Raw genomic sequence first — 13537 nt, forward strand, 5'->3', positions numbered from 1 at the left:
AATCCTCCCTCCCAGAGCACTGGCCACGGCCCTGGGGCAGGAGCAGCTGGAAGATCCGGCTGGGAGACTTTTCCCATTACAGGCCGCCCACAGGGAAGGACAGGACGGCAGCTTCCCCAGCCAGGCAGCTTGGACACTGGGTCCAGCTCTCCTCTCTGTGGCGGGGATCGGCTCCCCTGGGGCGGAATCGGGCCCTTGCAGCAGCCTGGGGACAAGGGCCCTGATTTTGCTCTGGGGTAACTTGAGAGCCGCTCCCCTGACCCCAGTGCCGGGCCCCTGTCGAGCCCCTGAATTCTCTGTCCCCACTGGGCCCCAACACCTCCCCACAGAGGCGACAGGCCCCCGGCTGAGGCAGCCGCTCTATTCCCCCAGGGGCTCAGCGGTGTCCCTCACACAGCCCGGAGGATCTCCCCACCCCGGCTGAGACCCTGCTCCCGGCCTCCCAGGGCGGCTGCTCTTTGGGAACCTGCCCGGTGCCCTGTTCCTCCCTCAATCTGCTCCGGGGCGGCATTTCCCGCCCCCGCCAGGTGTGGGAGCAAATGGCTCCGAGCCGGTCCCCAGCCCCCGGATACACACACAGCATCCTGCTCTCCTACGCCCTGCCTCGCATTACACACCCCGGGCGGTTCAGCGGACAGGGGGCCGCTCCAGGAGTTCTAGTCCCGCTCTGCCTCCAACACCCTGTGCCACCCAGTGTGCCTCAGTTTCCCCCTCCGCAGAATGGGGCTAATGCGCTCGACCTTCCTGTGGCCAGTGCATTGAAAATGAGGGAGGGATGCATGCTGTGGGAGCGAAGCACTGCGACCATTCACTCCCCTTGTCGCGCTGCCTGGGGCGGGGCCCTGCTCGCCTTGGCCCCTGAGTGCAGAGCCAGGCCCACGAGGAAAGCGATCAGCACAACTGCACTGCGCAGGCCCCCAAAGGCCCCAGGCAGGATTGGGCCCTGGCTGTGCTGGGGGCTGCCCGTACCCAAGGCTCAGCCCGGCCCTGGGGAGCTCCCACCCTGCGGGTGGCTACGCGGTGAGCTGGGGGCAGTTCCCAGGCGAGCAGATGTATCCCTGCTAAATCTGACTGGGCCAGAGCGCTAATCACATGGCATGGCTGCACAGCCAGGGTGCTGGGCGGGGGCGAGGTGCCCCCAATACGTGCCCCTCGGAGGCTCTAGGCACATGCCCGGCAGTGGGGCAAGCAATGCGCTTAGTGCCCTGGCCCGCTCCCGGCTAGCACGGGTACAGCTCCTCGAGCCAGGGACCTCCCACCCGACTCACAGCACGACGGAGCGTCCCTGGGCAGGCGGGGCCGGAGGAGGCCGGGAACCGACCCCACAAGTCAGTGACTCCAGGCCAGAGGCAGGCCGAAGCTCACTGCCGGGTGCAGAGAGACGGGCTCCGAACACGGGGGGCCTAGCAGCCGAACATGGAAACCAATCAACGGCTGGGCACGTTCTCTGCTCCAGAAACAGACGCCGGGTCCCCACGTCTTACGGGGGGGCAGGAAGGTGCCCCAGACAGCAACAGGTAATCACCCGGGAAAACGGCCTCCCCCATTTCTGCACAGCTCTGCTAGGGACTCCTCAGGGCTTATGTCCCACACAGACCCATCTCTCCAGCCCTCCATCCACCCCCCAACTCTCTCCATCCATCTCTCCACCCATCCGTCCCGACACACGCCCATCTACCTAGCTATCCATCCATCCATCCATCCACCCCCCATCTCTCTCCACCCACACACTCACCCACCCGTCCCCAGCCACACCCATCTATCTACAGTGGACGAGAAGCAGGATATGAGTCGGCAGGGTGCCCTTGTTGCCAAGAAGGCTAATGGCATTTTGGGATGTATAAGTCGAGGGACGTGATCGTTCCCCTCTATTCGACATTGGTGAGGCCTCATCTGGAGTACTGTGTCCAGTTTTGGGCCCCACACTACTGGGGAAGGGACACATGACTTACAAGGAGAGGGTGAGGGAACTGGGGTTATTTAGTCTGCAGAAGAGAAGAATGAGGGGGGATTTGACAGCTGCTTTCAACTACCTGAAAGGGGGTTCCAAAGAGGATGGATCTAGACTGTTCTCAGTGGTAGCAGATGACAGAACGAGGAGTAATGGTCTCAAGTTGCAGTGGGGGAGGTTTAGATTGGATATTAGGAAAAAAAATTTCACTGGGAGGGTGGTGAAGCACTGGAATGGGTTCCCTAGGGAGGTGGTGGAATCTCCTTCCTTAGAAGTTTTTAAGGTCAGGCTTGACAAAGCCCTGGCTGGGATGATTTAATTGGGGATTGGTCCTGCTTTGAGCAGGGGGTTGGACTAGATGACCTCCTGAGGTCCCTTCCAAACCTGATATTCTATGATTCTATCTGATCCGTTTCTATCGAATGACTTCATTCTCACACGAGCAGACAGAGGCACTTGGCCACTCCCTGGCAGCTGGCTTTGCCTTTTCCAACACTCCTGGTGCTTTCCATCCTCGCTTCCAAACCGATCCCTGTGCAGATTTCACCCCCGCCCCCCGGCGGTTTGCCCGGGGAGCGCGCCACTTGCCCAGCCAGCATTCCATGGGGTGGGGTGATGGCGCTGGGCCGTGGAGGGGGCCTTCCCAGCTCCGACTTCCACCGCCGCCAGCAGCCGCCCCAGGCCGGATTTCTGCCTCGTTAAAGCCGGGCTCCGGGCACGGGACTGAAGCGGCTCCAGGGCACCTGGCCACAAACCCCCAGCTCTGGAGTTGTTTTAACTGAAGGAAAACGGGTTCCTCAAGCATGCGCCCCGCAGCAAGCCAGCGGCAGCCCCCAGAAAACGCCGCTCGGCCTGTTTTAATAAGCAGGGCTGGGTTCAAAGACCCACTGTCGGATAACTGAGAGCTCTGTGATAATGAAAAACACGGTTCTCTTATTTCCCCAACATCTTTCATCCGAGCAGACCCCAAAGTGCTTCCTGAGGCTGCGACAGGCAGCAAACTTCAGTCACTCTGATCCCCGCCCACCTGCAAACCCAGCCCACCCTCCCGGGGATGAGAAGTCTCCAGCCAAACCCAGAGTCATTCATCAACAATACTTTTATGGCCCCATCTCATTTTCATAAACAAGGTTGGACTCTCCATCTCCCCTGAAATGCAGCCAAGTCTGGGGTGGAACGCAATGCATAGGGATGCTACTCAGAGCTTGAGGCCAGGACGCGACAGGGAATCCTGTCTGCAGGGAGAACCGAAGGTGTTCCCCGAGCTGAGGCCACCGTGGCTAACACCCCAAAGCGAGTGGCATCCCCCCCCTGCACACATGGCCCAGCCCTACCGGTAGGTGGTGATGTATCTGGTGGGGAGGAACGTCTCCACGCTGGGTGTCCAGGAACAGGAGAAATTCTCGTAGTCAGAAGCTCGGCAGGTGACGGACGGGATCCCGGGCAGGTCTGGTGCCGGAAGGGAGGAGACGTTTAGGGGACTCTCCAGGGGCCCCCAGCAAACCAGAGCCTCCCGCCCCGACACCCTGGGCTTTCAGCTGCTAGGGGGTGCTGGGCTGGGTACTAAAGTCCCCGATGGAGCCAAGGGCACCCATGGGGGGCTGTGTGAAGGGATGGGGGGGCTGCCCGCTGAGGCCTATCCCCTGGCCATGGAGCAGGCAGCCAACGCCCGGCACAGCTGGCCTCCCGGCAGCGTGGAAAGCAGCACGTTCACCCCGGTGACAAGCGGGTCCAGTCAGGTCCCAGAAGGGGCATCCCCTGCCCAGCCCTGCCCCTGCCCGGCCCCCCGGTGCCCCGCGTGGGAGCTGACTTACAGCCCAGCCGGAGGGAGACGGAGCGGAGGAGCTGCCCGGTCCCGTCATGGCAGCTGTAGTCTCCTCCCGCAGCAAGTTCGGCCTCTGGCAGCAGCAGGTCGCTGTCCCGCAGGATGCAGCCCTCCGGGAGCGCGGCCGCCCCGTCCCGCCGCCACTCCACCCCCGAGCTGGGGACAGGAGGCCGGGCACTCGGTTAGCAGAGAGAGAGGGCCTGGATCCTGGCATTGCCACGTCCAGACCCAGCACGGCTGGTGTGTGAGCACTGGAATAGCAGGGACTGCGGGTCGGGAGTGAGGGGCAGCACAGAGCTGTGGGGCGGGGACCCAGGGCTGGGACAGCAGGGGGCTGCGGGTCGGGAGTGAGGGGCAGCACAGAGCTGTGGGGTGGGGACCCAGGGCTGGGACAGCAGGGGGCTGCGGGTCGGGAGTGAGGGGCAGCACAGAGCTGTGGGGTGGGGACCCAGGGCTGGGACAGCAGGGGGCTGCGGGTCGGGAGTGAGGGGCAGCACAGAGCTGTGGGGTGGGGACCCAGGGCTGGGCTAGCAGGGGGCTGCGGGTCGGGAGTGAGGGGCAGCACAGAGCTGTGGGGTCGGGGTCTCCCCCTCCACCCCTCCTGCTTGGAGCTGGGTCCGTTCCAGCCCTGGTGTGAGCAGAACCAGAACCGAAACCGGGCACCCTCCCCCGCCCAGTGGGGACCTACCGTCCGGGGGCGCCGGTGCACGACAGGACGAGGTCCGCTCCCACCTGGCCGTACTGCACCCCTGCAACGGGCACAGAGCAGGTGCGTGAGCAGGTGCCGCGGGGGGCAGGGGCTTCGGTTCCTGGGGCTGAGCACCGCAAAGGGCCCGCAGACACGGGGTCCAGGCCCAGCATCCGGCATCTCCGGGGTACCCAGGTGCAGCCCCCTGGGTGTGTGACCCGCCGGGGCGAGCAGGGAGAAGGGCTGGACTCCCAGCAGGGACGACTCCCTGGAGACCAGGGCCGCGGGGCTCCCAGGGCCTGTGCTGGGCACGGGGAGCCCCAGGGCAGCCAGGGTTCTCTTTGCCCCCGGCACGGGGCATGGGAGGAGCCGGGGGTGGGGGTTTGCTCCAAACCTGTGGAGCTGCCCCCGGGATCCCTTCCCAACCCCCCCCACCCCCCCGCTCAGAGCACAGCTCCCCACCTGGGGATCCCCTGCCCCAGGAACCCTTCACAGCCCCCCCAGAGCACAGCCCCCTGCCTGGGCATCCCCTGCCCTGGGACAGGTCTCCTCTCCCACAGCCCACCCCCACCCCAACACGGCTACTTACAAACGTGGAACTGAAGGGGCCCCAAAAGCAAAGGACACCGGCCAGAGCTGGCAGCCTCCGCGGGAGGGGCCTGGCCCAGGAGAGCCAAGCAGGGGGGCTGGGGATCAGCGGAGCTGGGTGGGGAGAGGGACTGTGCTTGGAACAGCAGGGGCTGCGGGTCGGGATTGAGGGGCACCGGCAGAGCTGGGACAGAAGAGTCGGGTTATTTAACCTGAAAGCAGGATCAGGCTGCACCCCCCGGCGCTGGGAGGTTCACAAGGGTGGATGCCCTGAGCAGGTTTCTCATCCTGGCTCTGATCCTGACTCGTTCCAGAGCCGGGGGGAAATGCACCGTGCCTCAGTTTCCCCACGTGTAAACTGGGGATGTCTTACTGAGCCCCCACCCAGGGGGCTGGGAGGGCCAGTGCCGTGCTGTGCTTGGCTTGCATGGCTGATACGAGCCACAGGGCAGCGTGGGGCCGGGCACGCGGGGCCCAGCGGCTGAGCCTTCCTCCTCTCACCTTCCTCGCGCCAGCCTTCCCCCGCAGCGACAGAGGCGGACACCAGGGCTGCAGCCAGAAGCACCATCACCCTTCTGAGGCCTGGGGTGGGAGGGCACATCTGGGGGGAGAGAAAACACCCTGTTACCCCCCCGCGCAGAGTCCCCTGTGCCCAGCCACTCCCACGCTGGGCTCCAGCAATCACTGGCCAAGAACGGGGCTGGGCTGGCCAGGGCTGCCTTGCCCAGAGCCCCCTCCCTGCAGGAAACAGAGCCCCACGCTGAGCCAGGGGCCCTGGGGCTTCCCTGTGTATCCGATCAGTCCTGGGGAAAACAAACAGAGGGCAGCAGGCAGAGATGGGCGCGCACAGACACACACACACAACACAACACAACACAACACAACACAACACAACACAACACACACCCCCGAGCCAGCCAGGACGGCTCCATCACCAGTGGCTGGCCAGGCCCGGCTGGCTCCGAGTGGCAGGGTCACCCCTTGTGCCTGCCCCCCGCTGGCCGGGGCTCCAGGGGCAGGGGGCAGAGCAGGAGCCGGGGCTACAAGGGGGGCCGACCGGCAGTGTGGCCAGCAAGTCGCAAGGCAGGCATGCAGGGGAGGAGGAGACGCTGGAGAGGGCTGTGGCTGAAGCAGGCACGTGGATAACGGGTCCCCCACATCTCTCCATCAGCCCCACGAGGGAGCTGGCTTATGGAGCCGCGACTGGAGAGGGTAACGACAGGTCTCTGGGCTGGCCCCATCCCTGGCGGGACCCTGCGCCGGTCCCAGCAAGGGTCCCGCAGGCAGAGGCGGGGAGGGTGACACGGCGCCAGGGGGTGCCTGAGCCGGTGGGGATGGGGACACGGTCCTGCAGGATGCCAGGGAGGGGAGAGTGGGGGGGTGGGCCCGGCACGGGGGCCGCGCTCATGCCCTGCCTTCCTGCACTCAGGAGTCACCCCGCCACCGGGGCTGGATCCGACATACTTGGGCCACCAAGAAGCAGCCAGCCCTGAGCTCAGCCTCTGCCCCGGACAGGGGCCGGAGGAGGGGAGACTTACTGCCTGGCCGTGGGACCTTGCAGGAGCCCTCCCGAGGCGAGGGTCCCGTCACCAGCCCACGGCTCGCTCCAGGGAAGGGGCCGGTGCGAGGGGCCCCGGTTCCCTACAGAGCCGCGATGGAGGGACAGAGCAAGCGGGGCCTCCGGCTCCCGCAGGTGGGGGATGGACCGAGCCACGCAGAGCCCTGGCCACCTGCCCCTCCCTGCCCAGCCGAGCACGGGGAACGCGGCCAGCCGGGCGCCGCAGTGGGAGAGCCCTGCAGAGACGTGCCATATCTGGGCCCAGAGCAGCCCGGGCACAGATGCCACGGCCGTCCCTGCTGCGTGGCTTCCTCCCGTGCCCCTGTGCCGCACCCCCAGCCAGGAGCGCGGCATGCCACAGACCCCCACCGTGGCTCTGGCCAATGCCACCCATGTGCCATGGAGCCACTCGGCTCGTGGCCCGGCCCCCCTGCCAGCCCCTCTTTCAGGACACAGTATCTCTGCGGAGCACTGGGGGGGAGGAGAGGGGAACAGGGCTCGGGGAGGCCCCCTGTCCCCCTGGGGAGGGGACTGAGCCATCTGGGTCAGCTCAGCTCCAGGGACAAGCCACCCAGCATGAGCCTTCTTGGCACTGTGTCTGAGGACAAGGAGGTGCCGCCCAGCTCCTAACTCCCTTGGGCTTCAGGGACAGTTCGGAGCCTAAACCCCTCTGAGGCTCCAGGCCTGAGTGTCATAGAATCATAGAATATAAGGGTTGGAAGGGACCCCAGAAGGTCATCTAGTCCAACCCCCTGCTCGAAGCAGGACCAATTCCCAGTTAAATCATCCCAGCCAGGGCTTTGTCAAGCCTGACCTTAAAAACCTCTAAGGAAGGAGATTCTACCACCTCCCTAGGTAACGCATTCCAGTGTTTCACCACCCTCTTAGTTAAAAAGTTTTTCCTAATATCCAACCTAAACCTCCCCCACTGCAACTTGAGACCATTACTCCTCGTTCTGTCATCTGATACCATTGAGAACAGTCTAGAGCCATCCTCTTTGGAACCCCCTTTCAGGTAGTTGAAAGCAGCTATCAAATCCCCCCTCACTCTTCTCTTCTGCAGGCTAAACAATCCCAGCTCCCTCAGCCTCTCCTCATAACTCATGTGTTCCAGTCCCCTAATCATTTTTGTTGCCCTTCGCTGGACTCTCTCCAATTTATCCACATCCTTCTTGAAGTGTGGGGCCCAAAACTGGACACAGTACTCCAGATGAGGCCTCACCAATGTCGAATAGAGGGGAACGATCACGTCCCTCGATCTGCTCGCTATGCCCCTACTTATACATCCCAAAATGCCATTGGCCTTCTTGGCAACAAGGGCACCCTGCTGACTCATATCCAGCTTCTCGTCCACTGTAACCCCTAGGTCCTTTTCCGCAGAACTGCTGCCTAGCCATTCGGTCCCTAGTCTGTAGCTGTGCATTGGGTTCTCCCGTCCTAAGTGCAGGACCCTGCACTTATCCTTATTGAACCTCATCAGATTTCTTTTGGCCCAATCCTCCAATTTGTCTAGGTCCTTCTGTATCCTATCCCTCCCCTCCAGCGTATCTACCACTCCTCCCAGTTTAGTATCATCCGCAAATTTGCTGAGAGTGCAATCCACACCATCCTCCAGATCATTTATGAAGATATTGAACAAAACCGGCCCCAGGACCGACCCTTGGGGCACTCCACTTGATACCGGCTGCCAACTAGACATGGAGCCATTGATTACTACCCGTTGAGCCCGACAATCTAGCCAGCTTTCTACCCACCTTGTAGTGCATTCATCCAGCCCATACTTCCTTAACTTGCTGACAAGAATACTCTGGGAACCCGTGTCAAAAGCTTTGCTAAAGTCAAGAAACAATACATCCACTGCTTTCCCTTCATCCACAGAACCAGTAATCTCATCATAAAAGGCGATTAGATTAGTCAGGCATGACCTTCCCTTGGTGAATCCATGCTGGCTGTTCCTGATCACTTTCCTCTCATGCAAGTGCTTCAGGATTGATTCTTTGAGGACCTGCTCCATGATTTTTCCAGGGACTGAAGTGAGGCTGACTGGCCTGTAGTTCCCAGGATCCTCCTTCTTCCCTTTTTTAAAGATTGGCACTACATTAGCCTTTTTCCAGTCATCCGGGACTTCCAGTGTCCAGCTGCTGTGGGCAATATAGACCATAGGGGCCCAGCCATGGAAACGCCCCCAGCCTGGGGTTAGTCTGGCCCAGCTCCCCAAGGCAGAGCTCATGGCTCCCTGCCCCAAGGGACAGAGCACCCAGCTGCCTCCTCCGCGGCCGGTCGCCTCTCCCCCCAGTCTCCTGGGTGAACCCCCCCGCAGAGGGCCGGGACAAGCCCCCCCCGCAGCACACATCCTGTACCGCTGCCCCTTGCCCTGGGAAGAATCCCCCCGGTGCCATCTGTGCGCCAGGGCCAAACCCCGGGACAGGCACATCGGGGCAGACACAGGGGGCACGTGCTCAGGCCAGCAGCGGAGAGCCCATGAGACCAAAGCGGCCCCTGGGCCGGGGCCCGTAAGGGCGTTGCTCAGTAACCCTGTGAAATAACCGGCGGAGGTGCCCGTCTCGCCACAGGCCGGGGGCTGGAGGGTGCTGGCACCCGGCAGGGGTGCTGCACCTAGCCCAGGGAAGAGGGTCTAGTTCACACGGCCGGGCAAGGAGATGTGACTCCGACCACAAAGGCCACGGCCACAACGCCAGGCCTGTGCTAGGATCCCGAGCCCAGAAACCGAAGACCCAAACCTGATGCATTGGGAACCAGGCCTAACGGCACCCCCCCGCCCCTCGAGGTCCTCGAAAAGAGACGGGCGGAGCCGGCTGAAAGACGAGAGAAGGGGTAGGAGCGAGGTTCACCATCCCGGCTCCCACCCCAGCTGTCTCAGGGACCAGGCCCCTTCTTCGCCCTAGTTGTGACCGGAGCGGGCCAGAGCAAGGGACCCAGCGCCATCTCCACTTCCGGCTAAATCCGAAGTGTGCCCTCTCCTTGTGTGTCCATTCTCCCCCCCCCCACTTCTTGCTCCGATCCCTCGTCTGCCTTGGGCTAACGAGTGTCTGGCTTAGCTGGCCACGGCTGTGTCGGTGAGCCGGTGAGCAGAGAGGCCGCCGAAGGCCAGGCCCTAGGCAGCCTGTGCCGGTACGAGTTGCCGGGTCTCGGTGTGGCTGGTCAGACCGTGCGCTGGGCCCGTGTCCAGCAGTGGGGTCACAAGGCCAGAGAAGGACGCTGCAGGCTCTCTCTGGGCTGTTCTTTTCTCTCCCCTTTTGGGTGTGTTTGTCTGGGTCCAGAAAACGGGATCCAGCCCATCTCAACTAACTTCTCCATTGCCCAGAAGGGCAGCTAGCACCGTCAGATACCAGCCAAGAGCCGGCCAGACCAGGGGCTTTCCTGCTACATGCCCTCCAGCTAGAGGGAAAGGGAACAAGGCGGCTGTCAGAACGAAAGCTGGACTCAATCCTTTACAATTCAGATGCTGTCCCTGCTTTTCCTTCTTTTCCCTCTCTCTGGGAAAAGGTTCAAACAGCGCCTCTCAGACCTCAGGGGTTCAGGAGCCAAATTAGTGATCAGCATTCCCCAAAGCCAGCCTAGCGTGAGTTCACTGTTTCATTTACCCCAGTGCTATAGATTCAGAGTCCCACCGCGAGGTGGGGAAAAGGGAGATTATTCTCACTGCACGTAAGGAAGCTAATAACTTAACTGGCTAATAACATAGTACCAGCTTCCTGATCGGCTCATAGCTTAGCTCGGTTAATAATGAAATCGCCCAGTGTTTTAACATCACGTGCTGCAAAGAGCCGCAGGAGACACACCAAAGAGCCACTGGCAGCTCGTGGGCCGCGGCTGGAGCCTTGCCGGGGTAAGCAGCTGTTTCGGGGCGTTTGCCAGGGTGCTCAGCAGGTCGAGCTGGGTTTTCCAAGCCCTGGGCCATGTCTGACACGGTTTGATCCCGGACAGTTTCAGGGTCACGTTACCCCTTTTGACTCTCTGGGCACACCGACCCCCTACCGCACTAACGGGCCAGTGTCTCTGAGGGCACCGCGATCCAGAGGCTAGCCATCCGCAGCCAGCTGGGCCCTGCCTGACCCACGCGAGGCTGCCGAGGGGAAGTGGTTGGAGCCCCAGGCGGCGGGGGGCTCGAAAGAGACCCTGGCTCGGCTCTGGCCCTGTATGGCTCTGTGTGGGTTTCTGGCTCTCCTTGCCACCCGGGCACGGGCAGAAGGGGAGCAAGGAGCCATGCAGCAATTGGCAGCTCAAGTGTCTTTCCTGGCCCAGCCCCCATCTGCCACGCGTGGAGAGCAGCCCAAATGCATCCCTGTTCACCACACACGGAACATGTGTGTTGGGAATATGTTGTCATGTGAGTTAATCCAAGCCAGGCGAGATGTCCCCGCTTCCCACCGCGAGGGCTGCCTCTCCCCCCGCAGGGCGGGCGGGGCTCATGGAGAGGCGCCAGGCAGACAACGAGCTCCCCGCACGGGAGCTGGCTCAGAAGGATGCCTAGTGGGCAGAGCACTGGCCTGGGTGTCAGGAGACTTGGGCTCCATACCTCAGACCTGTCCCCGCCCCCGGGCCTCTGATTGCCCTCCCGCCCTGTCTCTGTCACGTCTGTTTAGACCGGGAGCTGAGCAGGGACTTTCTCGCTCTGTTTCTGTGCAGCACCCAGGCCTGGCTTTCAGCTCCATAAAATACAAATATTGCCCCCGCGCCGATCAGCTCAGGGGAGGGAGGAGAGGGCTCCTGGGACACACTGTGCTCTGGTACGGTGAGAAAGTCTGTTTATGGTCAGAGCTGGCGCCGGGGGCAATCCGGCGGGCTGTGAGTTCCCTGCCAGGCCGCTCCGGGGTGTGCAAGGGGCAAAGGTCGGTCACCGGGAGGGAGGAGCCGGAGGCTGCCCAGGGTTGGCAAAAGCTGCACTGAATTAAAGTCTCTCTCTGGAACTTGGCCGGCTGCCCTGGCTGGCTGTAACTCCCGGGCCGTGAACAATGCAAGCGGCGCAGGGCCCGTGACTCAGGCCGGGAGCCGAGGGAATTGGTGTGCCGGCTGAGTGCAGGAGACACAGCTGACTGTGCATAGGCCACGCCACAGCGCTTACGGGGAAACAGGACCCGTGCGCCAGGAGCCCCGGCTGCCATTAACCCTTTGGCCAGGCCGTTACACAGAAGTGTCTGCGATCCGGGGAGGGAGAGGGCGTTCCCTGAAGCGCGTACAGGACGGGGGGATCTTTTCGGGCAAGAGGGGAGTGCAGTGACACTTCAGTTCTGGGGTTTGTAGTTTATTATCGGTGGCACGGTCCTGCCCTGGACCGCCAGCCACGGCCCGGGACCCCAGGGTGCCAGGCGCTGTGTTCTTACAAGTTGTGTCTCTTGATCCAGGCACCCATCCTGTGCCAGGCAGACAGGCCTGGAGTTCTCAGTGTTAATACGTCCCCTGCAATCGCGGCCAGAGGCACCGATCAGCCCAAACTCCTCCCTCGGTGCAGGATACGGACTGGGGCCACCGAAAGGCAGCAACATGCAAACAGGACTGGAGGACGCAGTCCCGCTAGGACCTTGCTCTGCAGTCCTGACACAGCAGGTTGGCGGGGGCAGCCGGGGGGGGGGGGAGGGGAGGGGGAATTATAAAAAGATGTGACTGGCGTGTTTTGCACTAGTGCGGTTTTGTTTCTCTGGCATCTGTTCTTGCCTGACTCGTCTGTTTCAGTTTTGAGCTGTGGGGGAAGGGGGGAGCATGGCTGTGTGTTCGTACGGCGCCTGGCTTGTGTGTATTGTGTGTTTGTATAGCACCTGGCTTCACGCCCCATGGGGGCCTATGACTGCGAGTGCAGTACAAGGAATGAGCGTTATAATTAGACAGTCAGGGTCATTTCACGACACTCACACACCTCCTGCGTGCAATGACAGCATTTGTACACAGGAGCAGCTCTGAGCGAAATCAGCCTCCCCATGTGCTAGCTGCTGTACACACACGTAACAGTCCGAACAGCCAAAGGGTGGGAAGAGAAACTGAGGCACGAGTGGGGAAGTGACTCCCAGCATTCGGCGGGATCCCCCCGCAACACAGAGAGCCTCACACTACAGCCGGGCGCAACGCAAGGGTTCCAGCCCACAGGAAATTCCCACCTTTCGGAACGAAACGGGGACATTTCCAAACACAATCCAATTCAGAAACACTAGCCTTGTCCAAGCACATCCACGCGACCGAACGGCCACTGTACGTTCATGTCCTCACTGCCTTCTGCGAGAGTCATAGACCGCAGAGAAACACAAAGTGTGTTGATCATTTCCCTTCGAAATGCTCCAAAATCGATATGCTCTTGGGGAACATTTCAATGCTGTCAGATCAACGCTCGCCGCGGGAAACCCGTGGTGTGGGAAAACTTCCGACTGGTTCTGGTCCCCGCCCGGAGCAGGGAGCAAGCAGCGAGGTCGTGCTCCCTTTGGCCGGCTCCAGCTGGGCGCAGGGCAGAGCACCGAGATGTCTGAAAGAGTTTGACATGGAAAAAGCAACAGGCAGCTCCCATACCAAGGTCAGGAGTGTTTGTTTACACACAGATTCCTGGGCTCAGTGCACGGGGGAATGGATGGCAGCAGGCAAGCCAGGATCCAGGCACCGGGCACCGAAACATGACTCAGGACCCATGTGAAATCCACGAAGCCATTGGCTGGTGGGTCTGACACTTGCCGTCTCAAAGAGGCCAGGGAGGGTGGTGGGAGATTCAGATTTACTTAACGCTGGTGTAAATCCAGAGCAACACTGCATGCCTTTTAAAGAGCGCCCCTCTCCACTCCCACTGGTGGGACCTTGCCTGCACCGTGCGTCCGAGACCATGCTGGTGGGGGGTCGGTCACGCTGGCAAGGGCAGGCCCAGGTGATTCCCAGAAGTACCCAAATGGCCGGGAATCTGCGAGTGACCACCCCATACAGGTCAGCATA

At 61.8% G+C, this 13537-nt stretch overlaps 1 protein-coding gene and 1 long non-coding RNA gene across 6 annotated transcripts in view; one reads left to right on the plus strand and one right to left on the minus strand.

Annotated features, from left to right (window-relative positions):
- IL11RA (interleukin 11 receptor subunit alpha) overlaps positions 1 to 13537 on the minus strand; it is a 72481-nt gene that overhangs the window by 12948 nt on the left and 45996 nt on the right. For all 5 annotated transcript variants that reach the window (XM_048850249.2, XM_048850248.2, XM_048850245.2 and 2 more), the window contains exons 2-5: positions 5554 to 5653; positions 4465 to 4525; positions 3766 to 3932; positions 3286 to 3400 (exon numbers count right to left, since the gene is read on the minus strand). In XM_048850249.2, coding sequence (XP_048706206.2) covers positions 3286 to 3400; positions 3766 to 3932; positions 4465 to 4525; positions 5554 to 5653 — 443 coding nt within the window. The remainder of the gene's footprint in view (positions 1 to 3285; positions 3401 to 3765; positions 3933 to 4464; positions 4526 to 5553; positions 5654 to 13537) is intronic.
- LOC142071981 (uncharacterized) lies at positions 11597 to 13308 on the plus strand. Its single transcript, XR_012668264.1, has 3 exons — positions 11597 to 11867; positions 11977 to 12178; positions 13156 to 13308. It is a non-coding gene; the product is annotated as an uncharacterized LOC142071981 (long non-coding RNA).

Source organism: Caretta caretta, chromosome 5 (genome assembly GCF_965140235.1).
Source record: "Caretta caretta isolate rCarCar2 chromosome 5, rCarCar1.hap1, whole genome shotgun sequence".
In the NCBI taxonomy this organism is placed as follows: domain Eukaryota; kingdom Metazoa; phylum Chordata; order Testudines; family Cheloniidae; genus Caretta; species Caretta caretta.